The sequence below is a fragment of the Stegostoma tigrinum genome, chromosome 15 (genome assembly GCF_030684315.1).
Source record: "Stegostoma tigrinum isolate sSteTig4 chromosome 15, sSteTig4.hap1, whole genome shotgun sequence".
In the NCBI taxonomy this organism is placed as follows: domain Eukaryota; kingdom Metazoa; phylum Chordata; class Chondrichthyes; order Orectolobiformes; family Stegostomatidae; genus Stegostoma; species Stegostoma tigrinum.
Genome location: NC_081368.1, coordinates 41,127,195 through 41,146,655, shown reverse-complemented (window position 1 = coordinate 41,146,655; position 19,461 = coordinate 41,127,195). Strand labels below are relative to the sequence as shown.

Here is a 19,461-nt window from a genome sequence, read left to right as displayed (position 1 = left end):
GGGATATTTTACTATATTAAAGGCACTACATAAATGTCAACTGTTGTCCACATGGCTGCTGATACTCATACAACAGTACTCTTGACTGTACCAATGGCATGCTAATATAATGGATGGGTTTGTCGATTAGTATTATGCTATAATTTATTCATTAATATTGTTGAGAAACTTGTGCTGAAAAGAATGTGGAAATATGCAGAAATAAACTTATACAACCATAAACAAGGAAGAGGTCTTATGCTCTTACTATGTCAAGGCATAAAATCAATACCTGGAACATGTGCACTTTTTATTTTTTCATACATATATGTTACGATATTGCCTACAGCTACGTGATTAATGATCTAGCAGTTTGTAAAATGTTTCAGAATCATTTGGATTCAACCTCAAACTTGTAAAAAGGTAATATGTAAAACATCAGTTACTAACTAAGGATAGTTGGTTCACGTTCAGACAACTGCTTGCAGATTTCCTTCAGCATGATTTAAAAGCTATTTTAAGCTCCAGCAAATGCCATTTATATGATGTTCACTTAACTAAGTGAACAGCAAAAGTCATTTTACATTTCAAAACAATCAATCAAACCACAGCATCACATTACAAGCACAGTTTTCAGCTTTCAATATTACGATTCACAATGACACTTCAAATATAACAACCTTACATTTGTACTTGAATCCAAGGATTTCAAAGCTGTTAGATTTGTCCGGTACCTGAAAGAAAACAAAGGTTAAGAGCTGTTGTTTTACAAGCAATTTGTTTTCATATCAAAATATAATGCATTGTAATCAGTAAAAACTATAAATGCAACCTGTTTAATTAATCAAATGTGTACACTGGAATTTGCATCATGCGGCACCACACTCAAATCTCCGATATCCACTTGCAGTGCTCACTGTAACCACATACAATAATGGTGTGTTGTCTGAAGTAAATGTAAAGGAGCCAAGTGAATGTTGAAGTATTTTCCCTTGTATTTACAGAGGAATAATGTCAAAGGTTAAAAAAGAGGTTTTAACCCTCCAAATTGCAGTATGTGTGGTGGCATTTTTAAAATTCCTACTAGCATCACAAACTGTAATAGGTTATCTGCATTTTGATTTACCAGAACTAGTATGTGCACACCAAAGAACAAGAATTTTACTGTGCCTGTATATGCATTTCATATAGGGCTTTTATCATAGAAAAACATCCAAAGCCATACTCAGATCAAGAAAAAATGGATCAAAGATGTCAAGGGATGTGATAAAACACTTGGTCCAAAAGGTGTGCTTTAATCAGAGGTATCACACAGAGTATGGAGATGGAGTGGTTTAGGAACAGAATTTTACTTCGTAGAGCTTAGAAGCTGAAAGCATGTCCAATGACACTCAAAGATAGATGATCAGCAATATCTGGATAATTGGTACAAAGGCTTCCAAAATGAGTTTGGAAGAAAGGAGGAATGCGGTTGGAGAAGGTTACAGAACTAGTGAGAGGCTAAGCTTTGCAAGGAGTCAAAACAAGGGGATCTGAATTTAAAATGAGAGATACTGGGGGAAGATCAAGGCCACAGTGGAAACAAATTAACAAGATCCTTGCAGAGCGGACAGAATGGATGGGGGGGAGGGTTTTAAATTTGCACTTTAGGATCAATTAAAATTAGTGACAGGTGAAAATTCAACTATGAGATAACTAAAACAGTCAAATTTGGAGCTGACAGACAAAGATTATTTTGGCAGCTGATGAGTTTAAGCACTGCTTTCATCTATCCTGTGTGCCCTGATCAAAACTTTGACAAAATTGTGCTGGCTTTCATGTATCAGTTCCTGCTTGTCCAAGTGGAGAATTAATTTTCTCCCAAAATATTTTTTTAAAAGCTTCTCCACCATTGACAATTATCATACCAGTGTGAAATTGCCAGGTTTATCCATCTCCCACTTGTTGCAGCAGGGTACAATATTTGTAGTTCTCCAGTCCACTGGCAGCACTCCTCTATCCAAGCATGACTGGGAAGATTGTAGCCAACATCTCTACAATTTATTCTTTAATTTCTTTCAGCAATTATGATGCACTCCATCTTGAGTAGGTAACATAACCATTAAGCACTGCTAGACTTTCTATTTCATTGTCTTTTAACTGTTTTTATCTCTTCCAGTATTGTGGAAACCTCACTTTGGCAATACCCTCTTCATTAATAAACACCAATGTCAAGTATTCATTTAACGCATTATCCATGCCTTCTACCTGCTACCATATATCTCCATTTTGGTTCCCAATCAACTAATCACTCCTCTGGCAACTTTTATTGTCTATGAGCCAAAGGATGTTATGTTCCCTTTTATACCAGACATCAATCGACTGCTTTACTGTCTGCTTGTCCTGAATGCTTCTTTTAAAAACATATCTCCTTTGTACTTTTTATGTATAGCCTGATACTAACATTTGTCATCCACCTCATTTTTTGCTTTATCCCATTCTTGCAAACTGTCAGTTTTGGCTGATGATTCCTCATTCAAAACATCCCTCTTTAAGTGCCAAACATTTATCGAGCATGTTAACCATCAGATTGTTACACTTCTACTGATCAGTCTTTAACTCCAATTTATCCAGGTTTGATTCCCCTTCAATTCATTAAAATTAGCTTAGAATGAGGAGACACTTCAGGAATACTGGATTTTTTTGGGATGGGGAGGCAGACATTTGTAATGTTGCACTCCGTAAATCTCAATTTTGGAATGAACAAGCAGCTCACCAAAAATGAATCAAGTAGCACAGGACTGTAGAACAACAGTGGGCTTAACATTGAGGAAGTCAAAGAAGAAAGTGCGACTGCATAAGTTATGGCCTAAAAAGGGAAATTACAATCAGTCTTAAAATGTTATGAAAAAAAGAGGCTAGGAAGCTAATTTTGAAGGAAACAGCCAATAATAAGTCCACAAAAATGAAAACTAAAACTCAAATGGAGAGTTATAAAGAAAGCAAAGCAGTTAAAAGTTATGAAAGCTACAAGGAAGTTTGGGAACTCTTGCTAAAGACTTCAAAAATATCAATTAAATCTTTAGACGTAAAAACAGGCTGTTAAATACAAACAAAAGCAGATAATGTTGGCGGAATTACTCAATGGGTCTTGCAGTAACTCGGCAGAGAGAAACACAGTCAAAGTTTCGGGTCAAGAATTTTTTTTTTTAAAAGAACTATTCTGACTTGTCTTGTGATAAATTCGAGCTGTTTAGTCACTATCCAGATTGCTGCATTAAGAATTACTCTTAATTCTAATAAAGCATGAATCAGTACAATTTAGGCCAGCTGAGCACCAACCTGACAGTAAATCATACTCATTTCAGGATATTTTCGAATCAACCTGCTCAAAGGGCAGGTGGGACATGAATCTGGACCTTCTGGCCCAGAGGTAATGACATTATCACTGCACCACAAGAGCCCTTCGTACACATTTCAAGCAAGTGGTGCTGAACAATAAAAAAGGGGTTTTTATTTTTTCTCCAATACGCAGACGAATTGCTAAATTCAACTTCTTAATTAATGGCCTCACTGTCATTGGTTTATTCAACCCAAAGCAGAGTTCAAATTAGACACAATCTTGGGCAGAATAGCTGACCATTAATTTATATAGCAATATCCTTTTCATGAGGCATCAGATTACTCAGGAAGGACATACTAGCCCTGGAGCGTGTCCAGCGGAGATTCACACAGATGATCCCTGGAATGGTAGGTTTAACGTATGATGAACGGCTAAGGATCCTGGGATTGTACTCATAAGAGTTTAGAAGGTTGAGGGGAGATCTGATAGAAACTTACAAGATAATGTATGGCTTAGAAGGGGTGGACGCTAGGAAGTTGTTTCTGTTAGGCGGGGAGACTAGGACCCATGGGCACAGCCTTAAAATTAGCGGGGGTAAATTTAAAACTGAAATGAGACGGCATTTCTTCAGCCAGAGAGTGGTGGGCTTGTGGAATTCATTGCCACAGAGTGCAGTGGAGGCTGGGACGTTGGATGCCTTCAAAACAGAGATCGACAAATTCTTGATCTCGCAAGGAATCAAGGGCTACGGGGAGAGTGCAGGGAAGTGGAGTTCAAGTGCCCATCAGCCATGATTTAAATGGCAGAGTGGACTTGATGGGCCACATGGCTTTACATCCACTCCTATGTCTTATGGTCTTATTACTGAGATATAATTTTCTTGCATCCACAGCACAGGAGAGGAACCAGATTTGTTAGGGTGAAAATAACGTTTATTCAGTTTAAAGTTAATTCTAAAGACATTTAATTTTCTACTTGACATAAAATTGGGGTTGGGGGGGGAAGTGTCTGGATAAGCACATCTGCAGGCAATGCAGTGTATTAACAAAACTGAGAGTTACCTGGATGCATATTTTTAGATGTGGTCATCCACAACATAAGAAAGTGCATTCCGAGAAGGAATGGGTGACCACCAGTTTGAAGGAAGACAGCCAGGTAGTCTGAAAAGTACCAGAATGCATCTCACTCAACAAAACGTGATTTTCTAGTACAGAAAAGCTAAGTGTGACAGTTCTTCCGGGAAATGCAGCCAGAGCCCAACAACACATGGGAAAACAGAAAGAAAGGAAGAGCAACAGTGGAAGAAGACTCCATTGCAAGAGGTCTGCAACTGTAAACATGGCTCCCACATTGTGTGTTATCTTCCTTGAGCAAGAATCAAGACATCACTGACAGGCTGTAGGGCATCCTGGTGGTGGAGGGCAAACAGCTAGAGGTTGTGGCTGACATTAATAACAACAACATACACCAAAAGAGATGAGATCTTGCAACAAGAATTTAGGGACTTAGGTGGCAGATTGAAAAGCAGCATCTTAAAGGTTATAATCTCTGGGTTATTCCTGGTTCCACGTACAAATGAGTACTGGGTATAGTGGTTAGAGCAGAAGAATTCACAGCTGACGTGCTGGTGCTGGAGTGGGAACTTTAGATTCCTGGATCATTAGGTCCATTTCTGGAGAAAGTGGCACTTGTCCAAGACTGGTGGCTTGCATCTGAACCTTAATGTGGGTTTTCTAGTCTTGATGGGGTAAACTAATTTGGCAGGGGAGCAGGATAAAGAGTGGAGATGCAATGGGAAGTGATGCACAGAAAAGCCAAGGCAATCTGGCACACCGAGCATGTGTTCTCAAGTGGGGTGGATGCGATAACCTATTGGAATTAACGCAGGACTGTTAATCCAGCGATCCAGGTCATGTTCTGGAGACCTGGGTTTGAATTCTACCATGGCGGATTGTAGAATTTGAATTGAATACCAAACTTCGAATTAAGAATCTAATGATGACCATGAAACTGTTGGCGATTATTGGAAAAATGCATCTGGTTCACTGATGTCCTTTAGAGAAAGAAATTGCTGTCCTTATCAAGTCTGGTTTACCTTTGACCCCAAACCCACAGCAATGTGTTTAATTCTTACTGATCTTTGGGTGATTAGGGAAAGCAATAAATGCCAGTGATGGCCACTGTGGAAGAAATTAGCAAGTTGTAGAAGGTTCGAGAAAAGTCAGTATCAAAAAGGCAAAAAGACTATGTGACAGACAGAACATTAAAACGAATTGTCAACTCAAGGTATTCAAAGCCCCCATTAGTTCTTAGTAACTGCTATCTTAGTGAATCCGAATCACATTTTTGCCTTAGTAAGTGAAATAAGTGCATGTTAGCTAAACATTAACAGAAGAAGAAAGCCTGCAACTCAGGAAGATGATGAAATTTCTAGAGAACGTTGAACTTTGGACTAGAAGATCACTGTTATCTGTCATGTCGATTTGTTTGTCTGTCTCCATAAATATCCTGCAACTCTGCATTGCTGCAGAGTCTTCGGTATCTAACCTTTGTTAGCGTTGATTCTCCGTGATATCACAAATCAAAAATTCTCTATACTTCAAAGTCTGACAGCTGCAGTCTGATTATTTGTGCATTAGAAGAAATTCTCTAACACCCACATTCCTTGAACGAATTTAAGAAGCAGTTAAGGCACAAGGCAATTTGGATGGCACTTATTTTAGAGTAAGGACGCATAGAAGGAAGGCAGATGAGTTGAAGGTGCTGGATAACACATGGAGATATGACATTACTGCTGTCAAACAGGGAACTTTCAGAAGTGTAAAATTAGTAGTTAATAATGGGGAATTTCAACTCCCTCAATATTGATGGGGTAAGCATAACATGACAGCATGTAGAAAGATGTTCAAGAATTGGATCTAATTTTACAGAATAAAGCCAAGCAAATAATAGAACTATCAGAGGGAGAGCACTTTGATGAATGACCTTAGCTCTGTACGATTTAAGATGATTATGGAAAGGGACAAAGATGGACTAGAGATAAAGGTTTTGGACTGGGAGAAGGCCGACTTTAATGTGACAAGACTGGAATTGGCTAAAGTGGACTGGAAGCAGCTGTTTGTAAGAAAATCTAATTTAAAGCAATGGGACTCCTTCAAAATGAAACAGTGAAAGTTCCTATAAAGGTGAAAAGTGAATGAACAAGTCTATGGGATGTCAAGGAAAAACTGGGAAACTTATTGTAAATACAGAAAACATTGAAAGTTCTAGAGATACAGAGTGACATTAAGAAGAATTTAGGAAAGCAAAGAGATGGCATGAAAAAATCCTAATGGGTAAAACAAAATAATCATAAAACAAAGCCAAGGCATTTTTTCAGTGTATTAAGGGCAAGAGGATCACCAGGGAAATAATAGGGCCCATTAGACACTGATGAGGCAAACTGTGGGTGCAGCCAAAAGACTTAGGTGAGGTTTTAAACAGATACTTCATAACCGTATTCACTAAAGAAAAAGATGATGAAGTACAGAAATCCGGGACAGGGTTGTGATACACTTGAGACATGGTGTTTGTGGTTTTCAAAGGCTTAAAACTGGATAAATCCCTAAGGTCCGATGAAACGTATTTCAGCTTGCTGTGGGAAGCAAGCGAGGTGGTCTTGGGAGTCCAGTGGGAAAATTGCGAGACCCAAACATTATTTTCTAATCCTTTCTGGGCACAGAAGTGTCACATGGCTGGAGGACAATTAATGTGATACAACTATTTAAGAAGCACGGTAGGGATGAATCAGGGAACAAATGCCAGTAAGCCTAACAACACTAGTATGAAACTGGTATAGGTACAGCCTATGGAATTGAAGGCATTTTGATAAGTTGGAATCTAAATTTGGCTTATTGGAAGGAAGCAGAGGGTGATGGTCGAAGGTTAGTTCTTGTGAGCTGTTAACTTCAGTGCAATAGTTGATATAGATTTGCTACTGGGTCTCTTGCTGTTTGACGTGTACATTAATGATCTAGACTTGAATATAGGAGTAGCTTCTCAGAGGGTTCAGTAACCAGGGCCATAGATTTGTAGTAAGGTGCAGGTGATTTACAGGGTAATTCAAAAAAGAATTTTTTCACCCTCAGGATGGTAGGTGTCTGAAATGGTGGTACGATTCGAATAATCACATCTTTTGAGAAGTGTTTAGATGAACATTTGAAATACCACAGCATTCAAGGTCATGGTCAAGTGCTGGAAAATGGGACACAAGAATATAGGTGCTTGATGACCAGTGCAAATATGATGGGTAAAAGGGCCTTTTTCCATTTTGAACAGCTCTGTGACTTGAATGCTCGTAACATCCTTGTCTCCAACATCAGTCACCAAGGGAGATTCAATATGATTTCCTGTACATGCACTCATTATTCCTGATAAATGAACAAATAGTATTAGTAACAGTACATTTCTCGAGCCACCTGCAAATCTTTATCTGTAACCAGGAATAAATGCAATGACAGAAATTACATAAGAATAAGAAACAGCATTGGTTAATTTGAAGATGGCCCCACGAGTATCTGAAGGCTAGAGAATAATTTAGACATTGGTACCTTTCATTTTTATGGTTTAATGTAGCAAATGTAGTTAAATGCCTCAGTTTTGTAGAGGTATTATATACAATAAGATGCACTTTAGGAAATGCAGTACTTACCTATACATAATGTGGCACAGCTGATTCAGACTCACCGATTCCAAACTCAATAATGCTGGATAAATTATACCAGCAGGTGGCAAAATCACCAGGGGAAGACTGTATTTCAAATACATATCAGATACCTGAGAATGAAATCACATAAAAACCACAAAGTTAACTAGAAATGTTGTTATGATAATAAACAATTGTATATGGGAGAGACTGATTGTCCCTAAACAAAGCAAAACAAATTATATTTTTGAAGAGCATCGGCACAGCTGTTGCGCACCGGTTAAAAACAAAACCTAATTTATACAGTTAATGTATGCCTTTCATGACTACCACACCAATAATTTATTTTGCAAACCTCCATAAACTTCAGCTCATCTATTCTCTACTTCCAATATTCTACCCCAACAAACTCCAAATTTTTCTCATCTTAACTCATCTACACTGACTCTAAGAACCTCAGCCATCTATATATCCTTACTGAACTCAAGACCAGATGTACACCTCTGAACTCTTTATTCTCCTGACTCCAGCTTCATCGAATAGTAGATTGCAGTTTCTTGCACTTTGTTTCTAGAGAGGAATGTTTCAGATTACTGTGGAGCCATGCAGTTTAATGGGAACATAAGAAGTCATTTGGCCCATCATACATGTATGGCCTGTCTTTTAATCATTATGCAGTAGGACTACATTTTTTGATTTGCAAGACAGAATTATAGTTTGGGTCTGAACCTTTAAATTTAGAGCAATCAAAACCAAATATGTAATCTGTGCAGGAGTCTGACTGATCAAAAAGAACTGGTTGGTAATTAGTAGAGATCAAAGGGATAACTTAAATTGTGTTACCAAGAGGGATTTGACTAATATTTACATCAGAGGGGAACCAAGCCATGCTCTGTCCTCAATGGAAAGATTTTAAGCCTCTTGAAGCTAATACAGCTGGTACCAGTATCGGGTTGTTGCGCTGAAATCTGCCCTTCGTTCCTAAGGTGAAAAGCGATTGCAGTCAGAGATAGCCAATTAACATTTATTATTGGAGACAAGGATAAGGTGTTTTCTGTTGCCTGGAGAACTGGAAAAGGGAAAGCTATTTGTGGGATAAATTATATGTTTTTCCTGCTGCCAACTGGAAAGGTGCAGGGGGAGTTATGCATCCCCCAGATAGTTGGCCTGGAAGTAAATTGAGAGAGAACAATTTGCATATGGCCAAAGTCAAACCAATAGTGGCCACTACAGTCACTAGGTACAAGTGCAGTGTGTCCCAAGCTTGAGCCAAGATGTTCAGTATAATGGGAGTTTGAAGAAAATTGGAGGGTCGCTTGGCCAAAAACTAATAGTAGATTGCCCCTGAAATCTCATAGCTCGGGAGAATAGCTAGAACACTGAAGAGAAATTCAGATGAATCATGGAAAGCTGTAGCTTTCTTCAGAACCATTTCTGAAGAAGGGTCCTGACCCGAAATGTTAACTTTCCTTTATTCTGATGCTGCCTGGCCTACATAACATTTTTGATTTGCCTCAGGAAGTGAATGAAATCTTACGATAAGAGATGTCTCAGTGGAATTAAGTAGTAAAGAGGAACTGAATTTATACTCAAAGTTCTGGTAGTGTTACACTAGAAGTGCTCCTTTACACAAAGTTTGAACAAAGAACAAGAAAAATCACAGAACAGGAACAGGCCCATCAACCCTCCAAGCCCGCACTGAAATGCTGCCCAGAACTAAAACCCCCTACCCGTCTGGAAACCATATCTCTCTATTCCAATCCTATTCATGTATTTGTCCAGATGCCCTTTAAAAATCACTACTGTATCTGCTTCCATTATCTCCCCTGGCAGCAAATTCCAGGCATTCACCACCCTCTGTGTTAAAAAAAAACTTGCCTTGCTCATCACCTTTAAACTTTGCCCGGCTCACCTTAAACCTATGCCCCCTACTAACTGTCTCTTCCACCCTGAGAAAAAGCTCCTGACTGTCCACTCTGTCCTTGCCCTTCATAATCTTGTAGACCTCTATCAGGTCACCCCTCAACCTCCATTGTTCCAGTGAGAACAGCTCAAGTTTCTTCAACCTGATGTTTAAAAATGTCAAGTCTTGTAGTATGGTTCTTTTGACCAAAGAACTGGGTGTTTGAATTTCTCATTAAACATTAAGATATTAGAGATAGTAACAGTTGGTAGAGCCAAACAAGTAATTCTAACCCCCAAGCTTTTGACAGAAAGCTCTAACTTATTTTCCTTCAAGTACTTAATTTCTTTTCATGATTAAATGAGGTGTTCAACAATTTAAATTAAGTACATTGCACACTCTTGCTTCTGTCTTGCTAACCAAAGTAGAAAAAAAGATTTAATTTAATCAGCTCAGCAATGGGAGATCATTGTGAGCGTTCCTCAAGATGGTGTCCTAGACCATCTTAAGCTGCTTGAGGAGTGACCTCCTTTCATCAGAAGATCCAACACAGGGATTTTCCCTAATCACTGCACAATGTTCACTAGTATGCATGGCTTCTCATATATGGAGGCAGATGGTGTTGACATTCCATTAGACCTGGACAACATTCAGGCTTGGACTGATAAGTGGTGCATAACAGTATTGCCATACAAGTGGCAGGCAATTCCCTCAATACTTAGCATTCAAAACATTATTATCATTGAATATCCCACAATCAACACCCTGAGGGCTGTCATTGATTAGAACAGAGGAGGAGAGCACATTTTATTTAACCGAGATCCTATTAGGCTGCATGCTGAGAATTTAACACATACAACAAAAGGTCATTTTTTGTCGACATGTTTGCTAATTTTAATTAAAGCCTGATCTTACATGAGGACTTTAAACAAAACAAAAATTCAGCAAAGACACAATTACTTGTTTGGCAAAGTTAACAACAGAACTAACAGGAAGTGAAAAACGTCAACAAACCATTTAATGACTTTTGTGTTTGCTTTTTGCGAGATAGAAATCAGATATTTGGTTCCAAAACATCACTGACCATAGCTTTAATTGGTCCTCCAGGTGAATACCCATCATGAGGTCTCAAGCGTGTTTTAATTTGTGTCACATATGAAAATGTTGACTCACAACAGTAGGTTGTACCAAAACAAGATAGTATTCAAGGTTGTAGACATGCTCACTGAGCCGGTTTGACTGCAAACTTTTAGTCACCCTGCGAGGTAACATCGTCAGTGCGCTTCTGGTGAAGCGTCTGTGTTCTGTTCCACTTGTTATTTATATGCTTCGGTTTTCTGGAGTGGTTGGTATTACTTCCAGTTTTGTTTCTCAGTGGTCAGCATTGAATTAGACCCTGTGTACAAACAACAGTGGTTTGTACACAGGGTCTAATTCAATGCTTTTACTGATGGAGTTCCAGTTAGAATTCCAGGCCTCCAGGAATTCCTTAGCATGTCTCTGGTTTGTGCGATTATCAATGTGCTGTCCCAGTCAAATTCACGTCCCTCTTTTCAGTGCGTCACTTTCACACACTGAGAATGTACGTAAAGACAAAGATGCCCACATGATTGGTACTCCATCCAATATCTTAATTCGCTATGAATGAGGAGCAGTGTACCATGTACCACCTTTAAGATGCACAGCAGCACCTCACCCAGACTCTTTCCGCAACACCTTCCAAACTCACAACCTCTACCACTTAGAAGGATAAAGGCAGCAGATGCCAGCACCTGCAAGTTCCCCTCCAAGCCACTCACCATCCTGACATGGAACCTTATCACCATTCCTTCAATGTTGCCATATCAAAATCCTGTAATGCCCTAATAGCATTGTGGGTATATCTATGCCACCCAAATTTCAGGGGTTTAAGGGAGCTCACTACCAAGGGCAATTCAGAATGCCAATAAATTTTCATCTATCCATATCCCAGAAAAGAATAAATGAAAAAAATTATACATCTCCAACAAGCACCTTTCCTATAGTGCTTTAGAGCCAAAATAAGTACTTTGAAGTGTTGTAATGTTCAAACTTTAAGCACAGCTTCAGCATGCAGAAAGTGATAACAGGCAGACATTTATAATGTTCACTGAGAGATAACACTGATCAGGACACACGGGGATATGTGTCTTGTATTTCTTCAAAATAATGCAATGGGATTTTTTATCCCCACCTGAGTGAGCAAACAGGTCTCAGTCTGATGGTACCTCTGACCATGTAGCCCTCTCTTCGTGCTGAAATGGAGCGTCATTTCAATTTTGTTCAAATTTTGGAGTGGGTTTGAAACCACAACCCTCTACTCAGAGGCAAGAGTACTACCAACCGAACTACAGACAACACTACAAAATGCAAGTTAATGACAAACAGAATTGTAAACTTTTTGTTTTTACACAAATAGCATCGAGAAAGCAGGATTATTTTCCACTGCAATTCTTTCAACTTAATTCAAAGGGAATTAAATATATGCTAGAAAAAAGGAGCAAAAAATTGAGCGAGGAGAGTGGTCATGACTCTACAATTAGACTAGGTAACTTGTGGAACAACAGTGCGTACTAAATGAACTAAATGTCTATTTTGGCATTTAGCATTCAAAAATGCTACAGACTATAATTTTTACCTGACTACCTGTGTATTTTGCTGGAGACTGCAAATGATAGGTTTCCAAACAACTGTACCATCTAGTGGCAGTAATTACATACTGCACCACAACTCTCAAACATTTTAAGAATTTAGAAAAAAGCATTTGAACCACAAATCAACTGAATTCCTTATCTTAAACTTGTCCAATCAGCTGCACCCATTATAAATCACAACACAAAACTTTTCCAGCTATTTCTGTTTTTGTTAGATCTACAGTATCCACAGTTCTTTCGGTTCTTACAAAAATAACAATTCAAGGTTATCAAATATTTTCAAAAGATCCAACTCAAAACAATTTTACTTCTCCTGCCTCTGGTTTATTGTTTCACAAATTAGTCTAACATTCTTAAATCAATATTACTAATTAAAATTTTTCCGAATTTAACACCACAGGCTAAAATTTCCTATTTGTTGGCAAAGCGTCTTGACACGAGATTCCTGGTGGCTTGTCTGCCATGGCCCCTGTCGACTTCTCTCATGCATTCTTCTGTGCTTCAGCTCATTAAATATGGAATAATTATGCTGTGGCTCTTCAGCACCTAACTTGTGGAGTCATGCTATAAGCCATGAACTGTCCTCAAGAAAAAAAAATCAGCATTTATTCCCTCAAGGTCAACAATCTGTTCTTTCCAATTTTACTGTAGTTTCCTCAACTTTTGCGCCATTGTCCATGCTGCTTGAGGGAGGCACACATTCCACCCTAAATTTCTGTTTGGCGTGTGAATTGCATCGTAAAATTCAAATTCAGCGACACTAATCTTAAGCACAAGAAATTACTTTGAATTGTTAAGGTTGAAAGGTTGAAATAGTAAGGTTGAAACATCGACAAATGTTATTTTGTAAAAGCAAAAAGTGGAATACATTGACATAAAATAGCAATATCTCACACCAACCGCCCTTCGATTCTTATCACTATTCCTCTGACATCACTGGATTAAAATCTTTCCTATCAGCTTCGTGGGTGCACCTACTCCCTGGAACTGCAGCAATTGAAGAGGGCAGTTCACCAGCATCTTCTTCAGGGCAAAACATATTGGCCCAGCCAGCAAGCCCCATGAACAAGTTTAAAAAAAGCTGATCTCTAATAATATATCAGATTTTACAGGTGTGGAGGAACGGGAAAGGATTCAAATTACAAATTGCATGCCTCTTAAATTGTATTTAATTTATCTGTACTAATTAATAATCTAACAGTCAAAAATAGTTTCCTAAACATGAATCAACTCTTCTCACCGTCTCATAGAAATTGAGTATGAAATGCAACAGCAGACTGTTGTAAGCCTCCATCTGAAGTGCTACAATTGAAATTCTTGCGGTAAATTCCACAAGTTCAGAAACAGAATTCACCAATCCAGAAAGGGAAACATTCCTGAAAGCACAAACAATTTTCAAAGAAACGTTCTCTTTAATTTGTTTATTATTCACACAATCTCAAAGCCAACTAATTATAGAGCTACAGAAAGAGATCTGAAACATTCTTTGGAAAGTGTGGTGCAGTTGAGTGTAAGTTTACTGAGCTCAACATTACAAAGCAGACAGGCAGCAAAACAGTTAAGTCTGAATCCAGTCATTTTACAATCTGAACCTTGAAACAGAATTAAAAAGTTCTCCAGTAGGATGGGGTCCAATGTAAGGAAAGATCATGTAGTCTCCAGAAATATTTGGAGACAACTACAAGTTCCCACTATCTCTGTTACAAGAAACAATTGTAGCCCTTTTCTCACAGCTACAGAATTACTAATTCAGGTGGTGTTATGAGAGGAATAATGATGACTTGGAAAATTTAGGAAAACAAAACATTTAAAATTAAAAATGCAGTTACTTTGTGAATGCACGATAATTGAAATGTGAGCAAACGATTTTGCAAATCCGGTACCTAGCTCAAAACACCTCAACTTACATATGACAAAAAAAAGTTAGTCACTGCCTTGCTGCTAATCACAGAACTAAAGAAGCTTACAACATAACTGGTAGCATTTAGCCTATTTTGTCTGTCTGCTTGGAATCCAAAATTAATTCTACTGAAATGTTTGCTGAATAAAATCTTGGACTGTCCTCCACTTAAAATGTTTGGCCACTTTTTCCATGGCATGATTAGTGATGTCTACCTCAGCTGTCTGGTTTTCTGTTTCTTAGATAGTTCCATAATCCTAAAAATTATTACATAAAGAACATATTAGTTGAAAATGATTTGTATCATTGAAAAGAATTTTGACTCTGCAGTGAGATTGCTGCAATATCAATTTGGATCTGCACCCCATTCCTCCTTTGTGCTTAATTGGAGAAGACAAACTACACAGATGACAACAAACTCCAAGGAGGAGGACACTTGCATCCAATTCTGGGTATCCTACTTTAGACAGGATGTGAAGACATTATAGAGATATAGAAACAAATTCTAAGAATTAGGGACTTCAATTATGTGAATAAATTAAACTGAGTTGTTCTTTGTCCAGAATAGAGCACTGGCAGGAGATTTGTTTAGAGCTACTCAAAACCACGAGGGATCTGGACAGACTAGATGTGGAGAAAATATTCCTTGATAGTTGGGTTTGAGAAGAGACTAATTTCTGATTGGAAAAAGAATTGAATAATTACACAAAGGGAATAGAGATTAGCAGGCTTCAAAGAAAAGGTGGGGGGAAAAGGCATTGCTGAGTTGCTCTTGGAGAAATCCTGTGCAGGTCGAATGACTTTCCTTCAGAGCTGTATCATCCTCATTCTTTCAGAGATAATGGGAACTGCAGATGCTGGAGAATCCAAGATAACAAAGTGTGGAGCTGGATGAACACAGCACGCCAAGCAGCATCTCAGGAGCACAAAAGCTGACGTTTTGGGCCTAGACCCTTCATCAGAGAGCTCTCTGATGAAGGGGCTAGGCCCGAAACGTCAGCTTTTGTGCTCCTGAGATGCTGCTTGGTCTGCTGTGTTCATCCAGCTCCACACTTTGTCATCCTAATTCTTTTCCTGTTTGGTCGCTAGCAAACAACTGCTTGGTTGATAATACAATGTGAGGCTGGATGAACACAGCAGGCCAAGCAGCATCTCAGGAGCACAAAAGCTGACGTTTCGGGCCTAGACCCTTCATCAGAGAGGGGGATGGGGAGAGGGAACTGGAATAAATAGGGAGAGAGGGGGAGGCGGACCGAAGATGGAGAGTAAAGAAGATAGGTGGAGAGAGTGTAGGTGGGGAGGTTGGGAGGGGATAGGTCAGTCCAGGGAAGACGGACAGGTCAAGGAGGTGGGATGAGGTTAGTAGGTAGCTGGGGGTGCGGCTTGGGGTGGGAGGAAGGGATGGGTGAGAGGAAGAACCGGTTAGGGAGGCAGAGACAGGTTGGACTGGTTTTGGGATGCAGTGGGTGGGGGGGAAGAGCTGGGCTGGTTGTGTGGTGCAGTAGGGGGAGGGGACGAACTGGGCTGGTTTAGGGATGCAGTAGGGGAAGGGGAGATTTTGGAACTGGTGAAGTCCACATTGATACCATATGGCTGCAGGGTTCCCAGGTGGAATATGAGTTGCTGTTCCTGCAACCTTCGGGTGGCATCATTGTGGCAGTGCAGGAGGCCCATGATGGACATGTCATCTAAAGAATGGGAGGGGGAGTTGAAATGGTTTGTGACTGGGTGGTGCAGTTGTTTGTTGCGAACTGAGCGGAGGTGTTCTGCAAAGCGGTCCCCAAGCCTCCGCTTGGTTTCCCCAATGTAGAGGAAGCCGCACCGGGTACAGTGGATGCAGTATACCACATTGGCAGATGTGCAGGTGAACCTCTGCTTAATGTGGAATGTCATCTTGGGGCCTGGGATGGGGGTGAGGGAGGAGGTGTGGGGACAAGTGTAGCATTTCCTGCGGTTGCAGTGGAAGGTGCCGGGTGTGGTGGGGTTGGAGGGCAGTGTGGAGCGAACAAGCGAGTCACGGAGAGAGTGGTCTCTCCGGAAAGCTGACAGGGGAGGGGATGGAAAAATGTCTTGGGTGGTGGGGTCGGATTGTAAATGGCAGAAGTGTCGGAGGATAATGCGTAGTATCCGGAGGTTGGTAGGGTGGTGTGTGAGAACGAGGGGGATCCTCTTGGGGCGGTTGTGGCGGGGGCGGGGTGTGAGGGATGTGTCGCGGGAAATACGGGAGACGCGGTCATGGGCGTTCTCGATCTCTGTGGGGGGAAAGTTGCGGTCCTGGAAGAACTTGGACATCTGGGATGCGCGGGAGTGGAATGTCTTATCGTGGGAGCAGATGCGGCGGAGGCGGAGGAATTGGGAATAGGGGATGGAATTTTTGCAGGAGGGTGGGTGGGAGGAGGTGTATTCCAGGTAGCTGTGGGAGTCGGTGGGCTTGAAATGGACATCAGTTACAAGCTGGTTGCCTGAGATGGAGACTGAGAGGTCCAGGAAGGTGAGGGATGTGCTGGAGATGGCCCAGGTGAACTGAAGGTTGGGGTGGAAGGTGTTGGTGAAGTGGATGAACTGTTCGAGCTCCTCTGGGGAGCAAGAGGCGGCGCCGATACAGTCATCAATGTACCGGAGGAAGAGGTGGGGTTTGGGGCCTGTGTAGGTGCGGAAGAGGGACTGTTCCACGTAACCTACAAAGAGGCAGGCATAGCTGGGGTCCATGCGGGTGCCCATGGCCACCCCCTTAGTCTGTAGGAAATGGGAGGAGTCAAAAGAGAAGTTGTTGAGTGTGAGGACGAGTTCAGCTAGGCGGATGAGAATGTCGGTGGAGGGGGACTGGTCGGGCCTGCGGGACAGGAAGAAGCGGAGGGCCTTGAGGCCTTGTCCCCACACCTCCTCCCTCACCCCCATCCCAGGCCCCAAGATGACATTCCACATTAAGCAGAGGTTCACCTGCACATCTGCCAATGTGGTATACTGCATCCACTGTACCCGGTGCGGCTTCCTCTACATTGGGGAAACCAAGCGGAGGCTTGGGGGCCGCTTTGCAGAACACCTCCGCTCAGTTCGCAACAAACAACTGCACCTCCCAGTCGCAAACCATTTCCACTCCCCCTCCCATTCTCTAGATGACATGTCCATCATGGGCCTCCTGCACTGCCACAATGATGCCACCCGAAGGTTGCAGGAACAACAACTCATATTCCGCCTGGGAACCCTGCAGCCATATGGTATCAATGTGGACTTCACCAGTTTCAAAATCTCCCCTTCCCCTACTGCATCCCTAAACCAGCCCAGTTCGTCCCCTCCCCCTACTGCACCACACAACCAGCCCAGCTCTTCCCCCCCCCCCACCCACTGCATCCCAAAACCAGTCCAACCTGTCTCTGCCTCCCTAACCGGTTCTTCCTCTCACCCATCCCTTCCTCCCACCCCAAGCCGCACCCCCAGCTACCTACTAACCTCATCCCACCTCCTTGACCTGTCCGTCTTCCCTGGACTGACCTATCCCCTCCCTACCTCCCCACCTACACTCTCTCCACCTATCTTCTTTACTCTCCATCTTCGGTCCGCCTCCCCCTCTCTCCCTATTTATTCCAGTTCCCTCTCCCCATCCCCCTCTCTGATGAAGGGTCTAGGCCCGAAACGTCAGCTTTTGTGCTCCTGAGATGCTGCTTGGCCTGCTGTGTTCATCCAGCCTCACATTGTATTATTTTGGAATTCTCCAGCATCTGCAGTTCCCATTATCTCTGAAACTGCTTGTTTGAGTATGATTTCAGAATCACTAGCCAATCTTCATGTTAAACTTTGACTTTGACAGATAACAAAACATTCAATCAAAAGATCTTGCAGCAAAGCCACAATATACCTTCAGCTAACGTCCATTCGTATGAAGTTTTAGAAAGATGTTGGAGAGCAATTAAAATGAGAAAACAGTTGGTTCTTTCCCCCCTCCCTAATCTTGGTGTGGATTTCTTGTGGTGCAGAGTACTGTGTCCCGTATCCCTTCCAAAGAGTCAGAAGCTCTGGGTTCAAGTTCCAATCCAGGACTGACTTTATGGCGAAAGAAGTTGTGTTCTAAACATGACCAAACAGATTCACTGCCAACTTATAAATCCATTGAACATAGACTAATGACAGGCAGAAAAATGTGGGAGAGGTTCCGGCTCAGTGATGTGAGGGAAAAATTATGTAGCTCTCCCGTGACTATCTAGAACTCCACAGCTCACATGTGAAAGTTTATGGCACAGCAACTCAATTCTCATCTAGCCAATTGGTTGAATGACCAGTGAGGATTAGATTGATGTTGACAGTAGAAGTTTTAATCCGTGTTTCAGCAGGAGTGGATTTGGGACCTTTCTCCCTGTCCAATCATGGTGGAGACTGCAGCACCAAGAGTCAGACCTGCACTCAGGCAGAGAACTCAAGAAGAAGAATCTGGATGTGCTGTGGTGAATTACAAGTTTTCTGCTGGCCTTCCTGAGATCAGTCAGCAGAAAACTGGGGTCGTCCAGACTTAATTAACTTTTCCAATGATTATTCAATTAGCAAGGATATTTCTAGTTTGTGGAAATTCAATACGAAGCCATTTTAAAGTTAATCTATAAGCGAAGAGCCAGACTGTCAGCAATTTTTGTGGGAATTTCTTACATTATAGATACTCACTGTGGACTTTGTAAAGCATTGGGAATATCTCTGTCCAAATCAGCTACACAAACAGAATGCCAGGTTAGCCATTTCATCAGCAGGCTAGTCAGACTCTCAATTACACTGCACTGTAGATAAATAAAAAAAGAAAGGTTAGCACAGTCATTGACTAACCTGCTGAAAGTGTATATATTTGAAAAAAGTTTTCAACATGTCTATTAACTTTCACGGATTTTATTGTATTTTCCTAACTTTTATAGTAACTAAGCCTCTGAATCCTCAACTTTCCTTTTGTCCGCTATGGCTGCTTCTCCAGGCTTCAGCTCATCATCCTCTATGTTGTATTCTTACGAAAACATGTCTTTT

General features: G+C 41.0%; 1 protein-coding gene across 2 annotated transcripts in view; it reads right to left on the bottom strand.

Annotated features, from left to right (window-relative positions):
- cenpi (centromere protein I) overlaps window positions 1-19,461 on the bottom strand; it is an 87,333-nt gene that overhangs the window by 13,595 nt on the left and 54,277 nt on the right. For both annotated transcript variants that reach the window (XM_048544597.1, XM_048544596.2), the window contains 4 exons: window positions 19,114-19,223; window positions 13,801-13,936; window positions 7,992-8,116; window positions 665-713 (listed from right to left, as the gene is read on the bottom strand). In XM_048544597.1, coding sequence (XP_048400554.1) covers window positions 665-713; window positions 7,992-8,116; window positions 13,801-13,936; window positions 19,114-19,223 — 420 coding nt within the window. The remainder of the gene's footprint in view (window positions 1-664; window positions 714-7,991; window positions 8,117-13,800; window positions 13,937-19,113; window positions 19,224-19,461) is intronic.